The 19,354-nt window shown below is 39.6% G+C and overlaps 1 protein-coding gene across 5 annotated transcripts in view; it reads left to right on the top strand.

The window, feature by feature from the left end:
- Positions 1 to 19,296, top strand: part of SLC47A2 (solute carrier family 47 member 2) — a 42,204-nt gene extending 22,908 nt beyond the window's left edge. For 2 of the 5 annotated variants that reach the window (XM_016145143.2, XM_016145146.2), the window contains 4 exons: positions 13,656 to 13,788; positions 13,867 to 13,961; positions 15,073 to 15,175; positions 16,271 to 19,294. In XM_016145143.2, coding sequence (XP_016000629.2) covers positions 13,656 to 13,788; positions 13,867 to 13,961; positions 15,073 to 15,175; positions 16,271 to 16,491 — 552 coding nt within the window. In that variant the 3' untranslated portion in view covers positions 16,492 to 19,294. Of the gene's footprint in view, positions 1 to 13,655; positions 13,789 to 13,866; positions 13,962 to 14,897; positions 15,050 to 15,072; positions 15,176 to 16,270 lie in introns of those variants that run through there. The other 3 variants (XM_016145145.2, XM_016145144.2, XM_016145147.2) reach the window with 3 other exon arrangements.
- Positions 19,297 to 19,354: the final 58 nt, after the last annotated feature.

The raw sequence follows: 19,354 nt of genomic DNA, 5'->3' as shown, positions 1-19,354 counted from the left end.
ATTGGTCATAAATTTTTAAACTTGTAAAAAAAAAAAAAATTGCAGAGGTTACATTTGTAGTTCTAGCTTCAACATTATTCAAAGAATGAGGTATTGAAACATGCACAACAGTTTTGACATGACCCCAAAAGAGTCTCAGGGAGAGAGATTGGGCTAGTAAAGTGGCCAAGAAAAAGGACTTTTTTTCCTACCAGAAACAATGGCATAAAAAAGTTTAAATTAAAAATTTACTTTTTATTAATATCTACTTATATTATTACTTCAATAATCTGTTATTGTATCTGAAGTATAATAACATTAAATGTTCAGGATGAAAACAGTGAGGAATAAGAGGGTCCAAGTTGTTTTCTAAATTATCAAAATAAATAGTTGTAATGTGCATTATACTTTTAAGAAAAGTGGTAATCTGCAAACTAATGATTGCAATTCTTACATTAACAAGATATTTAATTAACAGAAATATCCAATCATAATTCATTATAGATAAGTGGGAAATTATAAATTTTTAAAATAAATTTATTTATTTAAATTAGTTTCAAGTATACAGTACATTGGTTAGACATCTATATTGTTCGTAGACCAATTCCCCCAATTGCTCCCTCCCTCCCCTGGTCCTCCACTTAGCCATCATATTAATACTAACTGCATTCCTTGTGCCGTGCTCCCCATCCTCATGCCCAACTATCAACCACTAATTAGTACTTCTTTAATCCTTCACCCCATTCTCTCAGTCCCCCAAACCCCTCCCCTCTGTCTGTCACCAAATTGTCCACTATATTTGTGAGTCTGTTTTTGATTAGTTTGTTCTTTTTGTTCCTTAGATTCCACATATAAGTGAAATCATATGGTATTTACCTTTCTCCATCTGACTTATTTCACTCGGCATAATAATCTCTAGGTTCATCCATGTCATTGCAAATGGTAGGATTTCATTTTTTTAATAGCTGAGTAATATTCCATTGTATTTATGAACCATAATTTCTTTATCCAATCATCTATCTGTTGATGGGCATGTAGTTTGCTTCCATATTTTAGCTATTATAAATTGTGCTGCCATGAATATTGGGGTGCATAGATCTTCACAAATGATTGTTTTGTTTTTCTTTGGAAAAATACCCAGAAGTGCAATTGCTGGGTCAAAAGGTATATCCCTTTTTAATTTTTTGAGAAACCTCCATAGTGTTTTCCACAGCAGCTGTACCAATTTGCAATCTCACCAACAATTTATGAGGGTTCCCTTTTCTCCACATCCTCTCCAACACTTGCTGTTTTTTGATTTATTGATGAAAACCATTCTGACAGGTGTGAGGTGATATCTCATTGTGGTTTTAATTTGCATTTCTCTGATGATTAGCGACTTTGAGTGACCTTTAATATGTCTGTTAGCCATCCGTATTTCCTCTTAGGAGAAGTATCTGTTCAGGTCTTCTCCCCATTTTTAAATTGGATCGTTTGTTTTTTTGCTGTTGAGTTTATAAGTTCTTTATAAATTTTTGATATTAACCCCTTATCAGATGTATCAGCAAATATCTTCTCCCAAACAGCTGGCTGTCTTTTTGTTTTGTTGATGGTTTCCTTTGCTGTACAAAAATTTTTAGTTTGATGTAGTCCCATTTGTTTATTTTTTCTTTTGTTTCCCTGTCTAAGGATTATATTTCAAAAGAAATTCCTGTTAATAATATCAGAGAGCTTATTGCCTAGGTTTTCTTCCAAAAGTTTTATGGTTTCAGGTCTTACATTTAAGTCTTTAATCCATTTTGGTCCAGCTTCTTTTCTTTGCATGTATCTGTCCAATTCTCCCACACCATTTATTGAAGAGACTGTCTTTACTTCATTGTATATTCTTACCTACTTTGTTATATATTAAGTGAGCAGATAGGCGTGGATTTATTTTTGGGCTCTCTATTCTGTTCCATTGATCAATGTATCTATTTTTATGCCAGTACCATGCTGTTTTGATTACTGTAGCCTTGTAGTATAGTTTGATATCAGGCAGTGTGATATCTCCAACTTCGTTCTTCTTTCTCAAGATTGCCATGGCTGTTCAAGGTTTTTTATGGTTCCATATAAACATTAAGATTATTTGTTCTAGCTCTCTGAAAAATGCCATTGGTATTTTGATTGGGATTGCTTTGAATCCATAGATTGCTTTGGGTAGTATGGCCATTTTAACAATATTGATTCTTCCTACCCATGAATAGGGTACCCATGAAGATATCCATTTGTATCTTCTTCAATTTCTTTTTTCAATGACTTATAATTTTCTGAAAACAAGTCTTCTACCTTCTTGGTTAATTTGATTCCCAGGTATTTTATAGTTTTTGACGCAATTGTAAATGGGATTGTTTTCTTAACTTCTCTTTCTGAAAGTACATCATTGGTGTATAAAAATGCCACTGACTTCTAAATGTTTATTTTATAATCTGCTACTTTACTGAATTCATTGATCGGTTCTAACAATTTTTTTTTGGTGAAATCTTTAGGGTTCTCTATATATAGTATTATGTCATCATCAAATAATGAAGGTTTTACTTCTTCCTTTCCAATTCGGATACCTTTTATTTCTCTTTCTTGTCTTATTGCTGTGGCTAAGACTTCCAATACAATGTTGAAGTGGAGTGGTGAAAGTGGGCATTCTTGTCTTGTTCCTGATCTTAAGAAAAATGCTTTTAGCCTTTCCCCACTGAGTATGATGTTAGCTGTAGGTTTGTCAGAAATAGCATTTATTATGTTGAGGTATGTTCTCTCTGTTCACACTTTGCTGAGAGTTTTTATCATAAATGGATGCTGGATTTTGTCAAACACCTTTTCTGCATCTATTGATATTATCATATGTTTTTTTTCTTTCGATTCGTTAATGTGGTATATCACATTCATTGATTTGCAGATATTGAATCAAACTTGCATCTCAGGAATAAATCCAACTTGATCATGGTGTATGATATTTTTAATGTATTGCTGAATTCTGTTTGCTAATATTTTATTGAGTATTTTTGCATCAATGTTTATAAGAGATATTGGCCTATAGTTTTCTTTCTTTGTAACGTCTTTGCCTAGTTTGGGAATCAAAGTAATGGTGGCCTCATAAAAGGAGTTAGGGAGCCTTCCCTCTTCTTGAATTTTTTGGAATAGTTTGAGAAGAATAGGTGATCATTATTTTTTGAATATTTGGTAAAATTCACCTTTGAAGCCATCTGGTCCAGGACTTTTGCTTTTTGGGAGGTTTTTGATTATTGATTCGATTTCATTGGTGGTAATTGGTCAGTTCAGATTTTCTGTTTCTTCTGGACTCAGTCTTGGGAGATTGTATGCTTCTAGAAATGTGTCCATTTTTTTTTCCAGATTTTCCAATTTGTTGGTGTATAATTGCTCATAGTATTTTCTTATAATCCATTGTATTTCTGTGGAGTCCGTGGTTATTTCTCCTCTTCCATTTCTGATTTTACTTGTTTGAGTCCTCTTGCTTTTTACCTTGATGAGTCTGGCAAAGGGTCTGTCAATTTTGTTTATCCTTTCAAAGAACCCACTCTTGGTTTCATTAATCTCTTATATTGTTCTTCTAGACTCTATTTCATTTATTTCCTCTCTGATCTTTATTATTTCCTTCCTTCTATTCACTTCGGGCTTCATTTGCTGTTCTTTTTCTAGTTCTTTTAATTGTAAGGTTAGATTATTTATTTGAGCTTTTTCTTGTTTCTTGAGGTAGGCCTGAATTGCTATGAATTTCCCTCTTAGGGCTGCTTTCACTGTTTCTTATAGATTTTGAGTCATTGTGTTTTCATTTTCATTTGTCTCTAGGTATTTTTGATTTCTTCCTTGATCTCATTAATAACCCATTCATTGTTTAGTAGCACGTTATTTAGCTTCCATGTGTTTGTGTATTTTCCCATTTTTTTCTTGTAGTTGATCTCTAGTTTCATACTGTTGTGATCAGAGAAGATGGTTGATATGATTTCAATCTTCTTAAACTTATTGAGACTTAATTTGTGTCCTAACATGTGGTCTATCCTGGAAAATGTTCCATGTGCACTTGAGAAGAATGTATATTTTGCTGCTTTGGGGTAAAATGCTCTGAAAATATCTATTGAGTTCATCTGTTCTAGTGTATCTTTTAGGCCCATTATTTCCTTGTTGATTCTTTGCCTGGAAGATCAATGGGGTGTTAAAGTCTCCTATTATGAGTGTATTACTATTGCTCTCTCCTTTTATGTAAATCAATAATTGCTTTATGTATGTAGGTGCTCCTATGTTGGTTGCATATATGTTTACTAGGGTTATGTCCTCTTGATTTATTGATCCCTTTATTATTATGTAATGCCACTTTTTTTTTATCTCTTATTATAGCCTTTGTTTTAAAGTCTATTTTATCTGATATAAGTATTGCTACCATGGCTTTGTTTTCATTTCCATTTGCGTGAAATATCTTTTTCCATCCCTTTACTTTCAGTCTGTGAGTGTGTGAAGTGGGTCTCTTGGAGACAGCATATGCATGGGTCTTATTTTCTTATTCATTTGGTTATCCTATGTCTTTTGATTGGAGCATTTAATCCATTTACATTTAAAGTGATTACTGATAGGTACATCATTATTGTCATTTTATTATCCATATTCGTCATTTCCTTTTTTTTTTTTTTTTTACCCTTCTCTTTTTACAGAAGATCCTTTAACATTTCTTGTAATGCTGGCTTGTTGGTGATGAATTCCTTAAGCTTTTTTTTGTCTGGGAAGCTCTTTATCTCACCTTCCATTATTTGAAAGCCTTGATGGGTAGAGTATCCATGGTTGAAGAGTCTTGTTTTTCATAACTTTGGATATTTCTTGACATTCCCTTCTGGGCTGCAAAAGCTTCCATTGAAAAGTCAGTAGACATTCTTATGGGGGTACCCTGGTAAGTAACCAGCTTCCTTTGTCTTGCTGCTTTTAAAATTCTCTCTTTGTCTTTGACCTCTGGCATTTTAATTATAATGTGTCTTGGTGTAGGTCTGTTTGAATTCCTCTTGTTTGGCACTCTTTGTGCTTCCTGAACTTGTATGTCTAATTCCTTTGCCAGGTTAAGGAATTTTTCTGTCATTATTTCTTCATATAGATTCTCAATCCCTTGCTCTCTCTCTTCCTCTTCAGGTACTCCTATGATTCAGATATTTTTATGTTTCATATTGTCCCAGAGGTCTCTTAAACTAACTTCATTTTTTTAAAAATTCTTTTTTCTTTTTTTGTTCTGATTGGGTGTATTCAGCTACCTTGTCTTCCAATTTGCTGATTCAGTCTTCTGCTTCATCCATTCTACTGTTTAATCCTTCTAGTGTATTCTTCATTTCAGTTATTGTATTCCTCATTTCTCTCTGGTTCTTTTCTAAGGTTTCTATACCCTTTTTAATGCTTACTATCTCTCTGTCGAGGTTCTCACTGTGCTCATCCATTCTCCCCATAAGTTCATTGAGCATCCTTATAACCGTTATTGCTTGCCTCTATTTCATTTAGCTTATTTTCTGGAGTGTTCTCTTGTTTTCATTTGGCATGTTTCTTTCTCATTTTATTAGCCTGTGTTCATTTCTATGTGTCAGAAATATGTTTCATCTCTCAGCCTTGGACAGATGGCCTAATATGGAAGGTGTCCTGAGTGGCCCAGTGGCACGCTCTTCCTGATCCTTTGTGTCAGGAGCTCCGGATGTGACCTCTGTGTGAGCTGTGTGTGATCTTCTGTTGTTGTCAAGCCTTTATTGTTGTTAGTACATCCTGGGTGGGATTAACGTTCAGGCTGACTAATTGTGTGACGTGGCTGCACCCTCAGGATAAGAGTTGTTGAGTGGGGGCTGAACTCACTGAGTGAGATTTGACCTAGCAGGTTTGTGTCCTTGTTGCAACCACCCTTTGTGTGTATCACTACTAGAGCTAGTCAGGAGTTGCTCTGTTGTGGTCTGGATGAGCCTCTGGGTGATATGCGTGTTGGTTGGCACAGGAACCCTGGAAGTGTCCTGGGTCTATTGAGTAAATTTCCCCCTGCCACTGCAGGGTCAGTTTATCAGCCCTCGCTGTCTCTGTGGCTCACTGTACAAGTTTCCACTCATAGCAAAGTCAACTGCTGCCCACCCTGGGCCTAAATGCGCTACCTCAGAGCAGGGGCAACTGCCTATCAATGTGCAGTGGGCATTTTGTGTACTGGATGGGGCAGGAGCTCAGGGAGTCAAGGGCCGTCAGGCCAGTACAGCCCCATGCAATCCCCTTAAGAGATATCGCAGCTTGTACAGGCAGCAGTGGTCTGTCCACCACTGTTTTCTTTGAAATGTGCTCACTGCATTAGCCAAGGTCTGTTGCTGTGCTAACTGCTCAACTCCAGAGCCAAGCAGGGCACAAGAGGCTGCTTGTCAATGGGCAGCAGTCACTTTGTGGCTTAGGTGAAGTGTGATCTCAGGGAGACAAGGTCCGTTCGGCCAATACAGCCTCGGTTTTGCTGCAACTTCTGTGCCTGGGCGTTCCCGCTGTAGACAGAGATCACAGTGAGACCCGTTGCTTTCAGGGGCATTCCCACAGACTCCTGTGCTCCCTGGACACAATATTGCAACTCTTGCAGGCACAAAGGCCTGCCTGCCGTTGATGTCCGTGCAGTGCCCACCCATGCCTGCCAAAGTTTGTTGCCTGTGTGGATTAGGAGATCAGGGGAGGGGAAGGGCAGGGCTGTGGCAGTTCACTGTCGGTGGGTCCCCTGGGGCAATTTGTGGGTAGGGTGGGGTGGGGTCTCAGAGAGACAATGGAAGTCAGATCATTATAGCCTCAGTCTTGCTGCAACTCTGGTAACTGTTGTGAGTTCCTGCAGAAGACACAGATCACAGCAAGACCAGCTGCTATCTGCCTAAGTTTGTGTTGGCAGCAGTGATTTGCCTGACCCTGTCTCTAAAATGTTGTTCATAGCAGCTGGCTGCTGTTGCTGGGATTAGAAACACTACTCTCAGACCAGAGGTTCCTAATGGCCCTGTGGGAGGGGACTGCACAGTCAAGCTGGTGTGGCTTGTAGATTGCCTGGTAGGGGGGCAGGACTAAGGCACAATGGTGGCTGCCTTTCCACCCCTTGTTCAGATGTCAGGCAATGGAGACTTTTTCAGAATGAATCCTACGTGAGCCTCTGACCCACCACCAGAGTCCCAGGTGAGCATCTGCAGATCAGAAAGCCTTTGCGCGGGTCCTTCAAAGGGATGTCTAGGGGTTCAGTTGCTTTCTGTCTCATCCAGATGGCCAGAATCTCTTCCAGTTTCTACAGTCAGAATTATTGCAATCTCTTCTTCCCTGGGCTGGGCCCCTGTGCTGGGGAGCCCCCAGATGAGACCAGGATCCCCCTCTCTTTCAAGAGAGCCTCTGCAGCCTCGCTATCCCTCCCAGTGATCCTCTATCACCCATTGGGTGTGGGTCCAGCCCGATTCGTGACCTCGCCCCTCCTACCAGTTTTCGATGTGACTCCTTTATATTATCAGATGTAGGTGTTATGATCAGCTGGACTCAGGCGATTCTCCACGTTGGTTATTTTATAGTTTGGTTGTAATTTCACTGTGGTCCTGGGAGGAGAGGAATCTTGCTTTCTTCACCTAATCCACTGTCTTCCTTCTTCTCTTTGGAAATTACAATTTTAATTTAACTAAATTTGCAGAGAGAAATGTGTATAGAGTTATTTAACGAAAACTCTTTAAATAATGGTAAAAAATAATTTTAAATTAAATAATTTAAAAAATCAATTGGTCATAAATGTACTGATTTATTTCTAGATTCATAATTCTGTTCTATTGATTTACATGCCTATTCCATGCCAGTACTACACTCTCTTAATTATTGTAACTTTTGTGAGTATGGAAATCGGTTAGTATGAAACTTCAACTTTGTTCTTTTTTTTCAAAGTTGCTTTGGATCTTCTAGATCTTTTGCATTTCCATATATTTTTTAGAATCAGCTTTTAATTTCTACTAAAAAGCCTGCTGGAATTTTGAAAGAAATTGTGTTGAATCTATAGAGCAATTTAGAGAGAACTGTCATCTTAACAATATTCCACGGATATAGAATGTCTTGTAGCTGCCAGCCCCCAAAAGACACATGGACCGTCAGAAGTTAATGAGTTATAGGAAACACACTCTTTATTCAGCCAGTTGAGTCTGCCAGGGGTACCACAGACCTCAAATTAAGCTGCCCCGAAATGTAGAGGTACAGGGTTTTTAAACCCAAAATCCTATTCTTCATTCTGTCTAAACACAAAGGTCTATTTTTCTTCTAATCATTACCTGTTGACCCACAGGTCAGGTGTGCAAGCGGGGGTAAAGAAGCAGAAAGCTTATTGTTAGAATGTTATGTTCCTATGGGCGATAGCCTATGTTCCCATGGTGATAGTCATGTTCCCATGGGCAATAGCCAAGCAGTAATTTTCTGCAAGTAATAAATTTCTAGCAGTCATTTTTCAGCCACCACAGTCTCTACAATTATTTAGATCTTCTTTAATTTAGCAATGTTTTATAGTCTTCAATGGATAAATCTTGCCATATTTTTGTTAAATTTATCCCAAAATATTTTGTTCTTTTTGATACTATTGTGAATGGAAGCGTTTTCTTAATTTTGTTTTTAGATTGTTCACTGCTAGTTTATAGGAATATAATTGATCTTTGTTTACTGATCTTTTATCCTGGGATCTTGTTAAACTCATTCTAGTAGTTTTTGAGAGTGAATTTTGTAACATTTTCTATATATAGGATCATGTCATCTGTGAATAAAGAATTCTACTTTTCCTTTTCATCTGGCCAGAACTTCCAGTATGAGGTTAAACAGAAGTGGCAAGATCTTTTCATCTATGCCTCCTTCCCAATAAAGTATCCAGTCTTTCAGCATTAAATATGTTATCTGTAGGGTTTTTATAAATACTCTTTATCAGATGGTAACTATCACTCCTAGCTTGTTGAAACATTTTCTCATAAATTTGAAGAATGCTTTTCCTGCATCTATTGAGATAATCATGTAGTTTTTGTCCTTTTTTCTATCAATATGGCATGATTACATTAACCAATTTTCAGATGTTATACCTTGCATGCCTGGGATAAACCCCTCCTGGTCATAGTACTGATCTTTTCTATGTATCACTGAATTTGGTTTGCTAATATTTTGTTAAAGATTTTGCATTGACATTCATGAGGGATATTCATCAGTAATTTTTTTCTTTCCCATGTGATGTCTTGATCTGGCTTTGGTATTAGGGTAACACTGGCCTGATTTTGAAAATGTTCTCTCCTACATTCTGAGTTTGTGAAGGACTGACATTATTTCTACTTTAAATATCTGATAGAATTCACCGGTGATACTATATGGGCCTGGGCTTTTGCCAGAAGATTTTAAATTCAATTTATTTACTTGTTATAGGTCTATAACAAGTTCATCTTTTATTTCTTGTTAAGTTAGTTTTAGGAATTTGTGTCTTCCTAGGAATTTATTCACTTTAACTAAATTTTCTAATTCTTTGGCATTCGGTTGCTCATAATATTCCCTTATAATCCTTTTCTTTATGGTCAGTAGTAATATTTCTTCTTTCACTCCTGATTTTGATCACCGGTATCTTCACTTTCCTATTTTCTTGGTCTTATTTTACCAATGTCCAATCTTTAGTGTTTGTCAGTTTTGTGGATCTTATCAAAGAAACAGAATTTTTTATTTCAATTATTTTTCTATGTTGTTTTTATCTTGTCTACTTCAATGATTTCCACTCTAATCATTATTCCCATCTTTCTGCCTTTTTTAGGTATAGTTTTTATTCTTTGTTAGTTTCTTAGGGTGGAATATTGAGTTACCGATTTGAGACCTTTCTTTTTTCCAATCTAGGCATTTAAAAACCCTACATTTCCCTCTAAGTACTTACTGCTTTAGCTATGTCTAATAAATTTTGATATGTTGTTTTCCTTTTCATTCAGTTCAAAATATTTTTATTTTTATTAATTTTTTAATTTTTATTATGGTGACATCAGTTAACAAAATCCAGTATGTTTCAAGTGTATAATTCAAGAATAAGGCATACATATTTTGCATTATATGTTCATCACTCATAGTTAAGATTTCTTTCTGTCACCATATATTTGACCCCTTTTACCCATCTACCTTCTCCCTCCCCACACTCTCTGGTAACCACTACTCTATTGTCCGTGTCCATGAGTCTGTTTGTCATATTTGTTTGTTGCTTTTAGGTTTATGTCCCACATATAAGTGATATCAACTTTTTCTGTCTGGCTTATTTAGCTTAGCATGGTTTTCAACTTTTTCTGTCTGGCTTATTTAGCTTAGCATGATTATATCTAGGTCCATCCATGTTGTCACAAATGGCAGTATTCTATCTCTTCTTATGGCTTAACAATATTCCATTTGTATATATGGACCATAGCTTCTTTATCCAGTCATCTATTGTAGGATACTTTGCTTGCCTACATGTCCCGGCCACTGTGAATAATGCTGTTATAACATCGGTGTGCAAATATCTTTTTGGATATGTTTTTAAGTCTTTGGGGATAAATATCCAGTAGAGGGATTTGCTGGATCATGTGGTAAATCAATTCTTAGTTTTTTGAGGGCCCTCCATACTGTTTTCCATAGTGGCAATCCCACCAGCAGTGTATGAGGGTCCCTTTTTCTCCGCATCCTCTCTCCAACATGTTATTACTTGTCCTGTCGATTATAGCTGTTCTAACTGGTGTGCGTTGGTAGCTAATGGTGGTTTTGATTTGCATTTCCCTAACAGCTAGGGATGTTGAGCATCCTGTGTTTGTTGGCCATTTGTATGTCTTCTTGGGAGAAGTGTCTGTTAACGTCCTTTGCCCATTTTTCAATTGGATTGCTTGTTTTTTGTTTTTGTTTTTTAATTGAGCTGTATGAGTTCTTTGTATATTTTAGATATTAGGCCCTTATCAAAGGCATTGCTTGCAAGTATATTTTCCCATTCGGATGGTTGCCCCTTTACCTTCTTGATGGTTTCTTTTGCTATGCAGAAGATATAGTCCCATTGATTTATTTTTGCTTTTACTTCCCTTGCCTTTGAGGTCAAATTCATAAAATCCTCTTTAAGTCCAAGGTCCTTGAGTTCAGTTCCTAAGTTTTCTTCTATGCAGTTTATTGTTCCAGGTCTTATATTCAGGTCCTTAATCCATTTTGAGTTAATTTTGGTGTGTAGAGATAGGCGACAGTCTAGTTTCATTCTTTTGCATATGGCTTTCCAGTTTTCCCAGCACCATTTATTGATGAGGCTTTCTTTTTTCTCCAGTGAATCTTTTTGGCTCTTTTGTCAAAAATTATCTGCCCATATAAACATGGGTTTACTTCTGGACTGTCAATTCTGTTCCACTGGTCCATGTGTCTGTTTTTCTGCCAATACCATGCTGTTTTGATTATTGTCTCTTTGTAGTATAATTTGAAGTCATGCAGAGTCAGTTCAAAATATTTAAAAATTTCTCTTGTGAGTTATTCTTTGATCCATGGGTTTAGAAGTGTGTTGTTTAATTTTCAAATATTGGGATATTCCCAGGTTTCTTTCTGGTAGGCACCTCTAATTTAATTCTGTTGTGGTCAGGGAACATATTTTGTGTGAATTCAATCATTTTAAATGTATTGAGACCTGTTTTGTGGCCTAGCATAGGTCCATCTTAGAGAATGTCACGTGTAACATTTCCCCAAGCACTGTTGTTTTGTTTAGTAACTTGCCTGGACTGTTTCTGTGAATCCTGCCTCTTATACAACTTGCATCTGCTATCGCTGCATAATTTTTTTTTCTGTTAGTATTTTTCTTGTTTATTTTAAAGCCTATTTCCTAGGGGGTCACTCCTATATCTGTATAGCTCAGTGTTCAGCCAGTTATTGATTGGAGGTTGTGTTCAGACACGTCTGACATTTGGTGAGGCTTCCATTTTCTGTTGAAGGATCCAAGTGTAGTCTGGGAGTACATTCAAAGGCCAGGCTGTTTTTAAGTCTGCCCACCTTTCACTTCCTTCTGGGTCCTCTTGTGTCTCTTCTGGCCATGCACAGCCTCGACTCTCTAGGATGTATGGGTGGCTTGTGCCTGTTCTAGTCTTTGCTACACATATGCATAGCCTCCAATCAACTGTGGATATATGGAGAACTTACCAAGCCTTCTCCCACTCTCCTGGCTGTTTCACCTAATAGAGTTCTCTGTTTAGTCCCTGTCTAGTCCACCATTTCATAGCTTCTCTTGAACAGGCCCACAACCTCAGGCTATCTGGTCTATCAGCCCTTCTTTTGTGCTTGCCACTGAAATTGTCACTGTGATTCACCATGCTCTAAAGGGTCTCTCAACCTTGGCACCATTAACATTTGGGGCAGGATAGTTCTTTGTCATAGGAAGGCTGCCCTGTGCATTGTAGGATATTCAGCAGCATCTCTGGCCTCAATCCACTAGATGCCAGTACCACCCGCAGTCGTAACAACCACAACCATCTCCAAACATTGCCAAATGCCCCCTGGAGGGAAAAATTCCCCTGGGTTGAGAAATGCTGGCCCAGAGCACATCAGTCATAATTTGGGAGAAGCATCTTTTTAACCAAAAAAGATCATCTTCTATGTCATGATATATAATGAGAAACATGTGCACCATATTTCAAAGTTCAAGAGGCACACATCTCCTATTTCTAATGCATTACTTCTTTGCTCAAATGTGTAAAAGTAAACCACAGAATACTCCACATCCCTCATCTTAACAAAATAAAAATAACCAAATATCCATTGATCAACAGTCCTGACCGAACATGAGCTGTGCCTTTACTTCATTAGATCTGGGCTTAAATTGGAAGGAGGAGACTAGTAAAATAAAGAGAAGTTAGTACTTCCTCCACAGTGAGCAAGGACTGCCTGTCTCATATGGAACAAGATGACACCTGCGCTTGCCATGTGCTATGGCAGAATAATGGTCCCCAAAAAGATCACCTCCTAATCTCCAGACCTATGAATGGTATATGATAAAAGGAGATTATGCTGATGTGCTTAAGGATCTTGAGATGAGGAAATTATCCTGAATTATCCAGATGGCCCAATGTAATCACAAGTAAGAGAGAGAGGCAAAGATTCAGAAGATGTGATGACAGAAGCAGAAATTGCAGAGAGGCCATTGTTGTCAGGGCTGAGAGCCAAGGAATGCAGACATCCTCCAAAAGCTGGAAAAGGCAAAGAAATATTCTCCCCTGGGACCTCCAGAAAGAATCAGCCCTGACATTAGGCAATGATACATTTTGAACTTTTAAATCTTCAGAACTATAAAATAAAAATTCTGTCTTGTTTTAAGTGACTAAGTTTGCTACAGCAGCAATAAGAAACAAGCACATCACATCTCCATATGAAGTTAATCCAATCTCCTAGACCAACTGGTGGTTAGTTGCCAATTTTACCTGTACTTTCTGGTGAGGCAGTAATAGCGTGGAAGTGAAGCCTGGGCTCTGGAGTTGTGTCTGAAACACAGCTACTCTTGTGTAACACAGGGCAAGTGACTTGATCTCTCTGGCTCATGTAAGGGGGATGAGAGCCCCATCCTCGAGAATTCAGGGAGGCTGTGCAATGTATATTGCTTAGAAAAGTAGATGTTGGATAAGACCACATCGGACTCATCATTACTAACCTCCACCCCTACCTACTTCCTCCCCTTCTAGTGTGTCTATGGTGGAATCCTGAGAGGAACCGGCAGGCAAGCCTTCGGAGCCATTGTGAATGCGATTATGTATTATGTCATCGGCCTCCCACTGGGCATCGTTCTAACCTTTGTGGTCAGAATGAGAATCATGGGTATGTAGTGTGAGAAAAAGCTGAGAGAGGCCTGGGTGGTCATTGGACACTTGTCCCATTATCACGTGTTTCCTACAGGCCTCTGGCTGGGCATGCTGGCTTGTGTCCTGCTAGCAGCTGTTGCCTTTGTTGCCTATACTGCTTGGATGAACTGGAAGTTAGCTGCAGAGGAGGTGAGTGAGTCAGCAGCTCCTGGCCTTGAGACGCTCACCTGGCCATCCAGGCCAAGTGACTGCTCACCAGAAATGCCCATAGCATTTCAGCAGTGGTGATCTGTGGGGTCACAGAGTGGCCACCTCAGCCTCAACAGCTGCTTCTGTTATTGTAATTGAACCCCAGACAATGCCAGTATAAGCAGCACACTCTCCAGTTACAAAGAGATACACACCAAAATCAGCCAGCCCCAGCTGCTGAAAACCAAACAAAAGTAATGAGCTCAGTCAAACCAGTCTCAACCCATATGACTGCCTGAGAGTGTGCTGTGACCTTTGGAGAGATAATAAATTACTGTCCACCATCCTCTTGCAAATCTCTTTAAACAGGGCAGGGCAGTGTTTGCTTCCCAGATACAGCAGAAGCACAGCTAAGTCTGAAGGCAGCGTACAGAAGTTTTCTCTCAAAGACCCTGATTCCTGGCAGGGTATGATTTTGCCCTCATGTGGAGAGCAAGTCATCTTAGCATCTGAGACAATAGATGAACATGGATTTAAAACAACACCATTTTAAAGCACCCCCATCTCCACCCTCAAAGTATATGACTATGTACTGCTTTAGCAATGTTTTAAAAGTGGGCCATGGGTGAGGCCTGTTGCATCACTGTCTTGTCAGGGAACTTCTCAATGTAATCTGAAAATACCCCCAATAGGCAGAGGGCAGGGAGAGACTAAAGAAAGGGGCATATCACTCCAGATTGGTAGGTGGCAGCTTTAACAAGCAAGGGAACTTACTTATGAGGCTTGTGTGAGGCCGCAGCAAGACAAGTAGATTTCCACACCTGCCCACCAGAATCTTAAAAAATTTATATAGAGGTCTTAACTGGGATTAGTTACGTACCCAGTCCAGAGAGTCTTATCACCACATTGCTATCTCAAGTCTTTGTCCTTGGACAGCTTCTAGAGCAGCAAAAGCAAGAGGAGCACGTGTTCCAAACACAGTCGAAGGAGTGAGGAGCCTCCAATTTCAGGTCCAGCTCCTGGGTCGAACCCACATCTTTTCGATGACCCAACAAGGCCAGTGGCAAACAGGAGGGATGGCAGGCTGACCAAGGCAAGCTCTCTCTTTTAGGCTCAGAAACATGTGGGGCTGTCACAGCAGAACATTGAGAGCATGGCAAGCACGGTGAGCACAGTCTTCAGACCCGGGCCTGAGAAAACTGTTGAATCTTCAGGTAATGTCAGGCTACTTCTGCTGGCTTCACAAAAAATGCCAGTGGCACATTGCTCCTGGCTGCCATGTGTGCCTCCGGCCACTGGGAACCATGCAAGCCCAAGCTGTCTTTCTTCCTCTCAGCAGAAAAATGATGTCTTACGTGCCAGGAAGAGCTCCAGCTTGCTGCCTCACAAGACTAAAAATATAAGATATATTTGTGCCGTTTTCCTGGTACTTAGGACATTATTTTAATGCTGAGATGAGCTGTAGCCCCATTCGCAGATGAGGAAGCAAGGCTGAGAGCTTAGGTCTCTTCCCTACTGTCCTTCGACTGGCAAAGGAAGATCCAAGCATGGACCCATCAGACTCTAGAGTACATTCTCACCACTTAACTTCCTCCTAGCGCAGAAGGCCATATTCTGGCCTCCAGCTATTGGTCCAGGCAGGTCAGCCTTGCTTGATTAACTGGTATGAGGTGGGGTACACTCCCTGACTACCTCTATGCACCCCATCAGACGGACAAACACCTCTGGTTTACATTCACTGTCTATGTGATGAAGTGATGGCCCCAGTTCAAGGCACAGATGCTCTTCTGCCCCAGGGCTAGTGCTGAGTGCCAGGCATGCAATAGATAGCCCAAACCCTTTAGTTATCTCAGTGACCCCATCTCATCCTGGGATGCCTTGATCAGTGCAACAGTGAGCCAGCTAACTAAAACTCAAGAGAGTTTAAATTGTCATGCAGGTAAGGCATGATCAATTAAGCATTTAACATCCTCTGAAATCAGATGTGAAAGTTACATCCAATGTGTCATGTCATCATAAATACAGTCTCAGGCAGAAACATGACTCATCTGACCTTAGTAGTAAACTTTATCTATACATTGAAAATATTTTAAGGTGTTTTCCCACATAATCTTCTCTAATCCTGCTACAAAATAGATAAAGCAGGCATTTTTCTATTGTACAAGTATTTCTATTATAAGGCTCAGAGGTCAGTTAACCAGTCCTACAGCAGAACAAATGCAGCCAGTCAGTTAACCTAGGTTTCCTGATTCCAAGGCTCTTCCCCCTGCCTCCAGTACTGCTGAATTTGCTCCCATTTGTCTCTGCAGTGGCTACTGGCAGCTCCCCTGGTATTTCCCTGACACTGTACTCAAGACCTGAGTACCAATTGGACCTCTCCAGGACTCCAGAAGCAGCCCATGCCCTTTCAGCTCCTTCCAGCAGACTGTCAGGGAAACAGCTGGTCATCCGCCGTGGGGCTGCTCTGGGGGCAGCGTCAGCCACACTGACTGTGGGGCTCGTCATCAGGGTCCTGACCACCCGGCACTAGCAAAGCAGCTTGGAGACGGAAAGGAAGCTGAGAGTGGCCGTGCACACCACACTCCCACCCCTACAGGTCCATCCTACAAAAGCACCAATGGGATCCAGTGCAGGTGGAAACTCTGGAACACTTCTCAAAAAGGACTTTCAGCCAGTACCTCGTGTAAGAGGGGTCTGAATTGCACAGACATAATACTGACATGGTCAAATTGGCTTTCTCTTCTCTGACCTGGTTTGCTTTTTAGAAGACACCAGCTGACTGGAGGTGAGAATGCTGGAATCGCTATTATTCAATAATGAAAACAATTTCAAAAATTGTACATTCTGAATCAAAACAAAACAAAAACCAATGTTATATTAAAAATTACACATTCCTAGCCTCAGTCTTCTGCCCAGATCTGTTCACAAAGCTTTGGTGAAACTGAAAAAGTGGGCCTTGATGCCCATCTGTTTCCTGCCCCCAAACCCCTGCTATGGGAACCCCCTCCTCCAGGGGAGGGAGGTTGCGCATAGATCCTTCTTCGCCTTTCCTCCAACCCTTTCATTCCAACAGCATTTTACTACTAGAGACCTTGAGAAACACTTGTTCTTACAGTAGTGATATGATACAGGCAAGGGCAGCAAAACTTAGATCATTGGGCCACATAGCCTCAGGATGGATTCCATGTTGATCCAAATTCTAGGATGTGTTTTTTGAGGACTGGGACTGGTGAACATTTATGAGCTCCTTGCTATTTCAGGCCACACACCATCAAATGTGGAGGGCCCTCAGGTCTCTACTGCCACAGTTTCTTCAGAATTAATAAACACATTCACAAACAAAACAGATCAAAGACAATAGGAAAAAGGATACTTACAGTGTAACTCCATTTTGAAGGGTCAACATGCTATGAATTCAGTTTCATGGTGTTTTCAGTGTCCATAGAGACAGGGCCTCCTAGTCCCGGGAAAGCCGGACCTTTGTGACACAAATACCTTACTGAGTTTCTAGCACCCAAACAAAACAACTAGGTACATAGCATAGCAAAGTAATGTCATTGTTTCTCCAAGTGTGTTCTAAAGTTAACAGGCATTGAAAAAAAAGGGTTCCATAAACAATTGAGTTTTAGAAACACATTAGCACTTCAAAGGGTCTATAGGACTTGGATCCTTTAATATGCTGATATGCTTAACCAATCCCTAAGTAAAAAGGATGGGTGGGAGGTTAAGACCATTTTTATGTACAATCTTGTAGGACTAGTCCCTACAAAAGCATAGAAACATTTGTTTTAGATGAGCGAATGGGGAGAGCACGATTCTGGCACCAATTCTGATGTCCCCCCCAGCCCCACACCACTAAGCAATTCAGCCACTGTCTGAGAGTCCCTCAATTTAACTCTATTCTGATACTATCTGCCTGGAGATAGCATCAGATCTCATAAGAACTCAGTCCTATAAGATTACCATCCCACCCCACTCCCACCTACACCTTCAGAATCCAATCACAAATCCAGATTGTCACTTGTGTTCATAATCAACCAGCTGGAGGTTCCAATGATTACTTCCTTGGATCGGATTAATTTTCTAGAGTGGCTCATAGAACTCAGAGAAATATTTTACTTATGAGATTACCAGTTTATCATAAAAAGATATGACTCAGGAACAGATAGATGGAAGAGATGCATAGGGTAAAGAATGGGGAAAGGGGCAAGGAGCTTCTTCTATGTTTCCAGAATCTCCACGTGTTCACTAACCCTGATCTCCAAACCGTGTCCTTTCAGGTTTTTATGAAGGCTCCTCCATTACATAGGCATGACTGATAAAATCATTGGTCATTGGTGATTTAACTCAACCTCCAGCTCCTTTTCCCTCCTTGGAGGTCTGGAGGTGGGGATGAAAGTTCCAACCTGATAATCACAGGGTTGGTTTCCTTGGTAACTAGCCCCAATCTTAGGCATGGCCCAAGTCCTATCGTGAACATAACAAAAGACACCTTTCAGACTCTTCACTTAGGAAATTTCAAGAGTTTTAGGACTGGCAGGAATGGGGATGAAGACCAAATATATATTTATGGTAACAGTAGAGGATGTAGTTGGAAAAACCTATTAACTATATAGGTACTCTAAAAAACAATGATGAAAACACACAAATGTCAGAAAGTAAAGCTTGAGAAAATCTTTTTGGCTAAGAACTTAAAATGAGAAAGCATGACTTAAATTGACAAATACCACCTTTGATAAAAACAAAATGCGTATAATTGGAGAAAATTTTTGACCAAATAATTATCTCAGGTCATATCTAAGTTTCCACACTTAGAATGTTATTAAAATCATGCCCGTTTTATCAAATATAATGTATTTCTTTTGAATATGCTAGCAGACAAGTCAATAATTTAACTAGAAATTATAATGTTTGATTTAATATACTAAATGAAAACACTATATTGAAATTTTTGTCTAAGACATTTTATGACTATTCCGATAGAGCCACAGTTTAAGATATTTTTTTCTAAACTAATCTAGTAATTCTTGATACATCCTGTGATAGACATGCTTCGGACAGCCTTAACACATTCATTCAACAAAACTGCTTATACATTCTATAAAGTGAATTCTATTTTCTCATTGAGGGGAAGAAAGAGTGGAACTCCTGCTGCCAAAGTCACAGGGCCCTGCTCAGCAGGAAGGCTATTTCACGGGGCCCTTCTTGAGCAGTGGCTCGAGCACTCTCCCACTGGTTGAAGTACCTCAAGTCTTGGCCCTGTTGTTGTAGCCGCCAGCCCCCCACAGACACATGGACCACCAGAAATCAGTGAGTTATAGGAAACACACACTTTATTCAGCCAGCTGGGTCTGCCAGGGGTACGGAGACCACAAATTAAGCAGCCCCAAAAT

This window comes from Rousettus aegyptiacus, unplaced genomic scaffold, assembly GCF_014176215.1.
Source record: "Rousettus aegyptiacus isolate mRouAeg1 unplaced genomic scaffold, mRouAeg1.p scaffold_m13_p_6, whole genome shotgun sequence".
NCBI lineage: Eukaryota > Metazoa > Chordata > Mammalia > Chiroptera > Pteropodidae > Rousettus > Rousettus aegyptiacus.
Note: the sequence above shows the minus strand (reverse complement) of the source record. Positions and strands in the feature narration are given on the sequence as shown.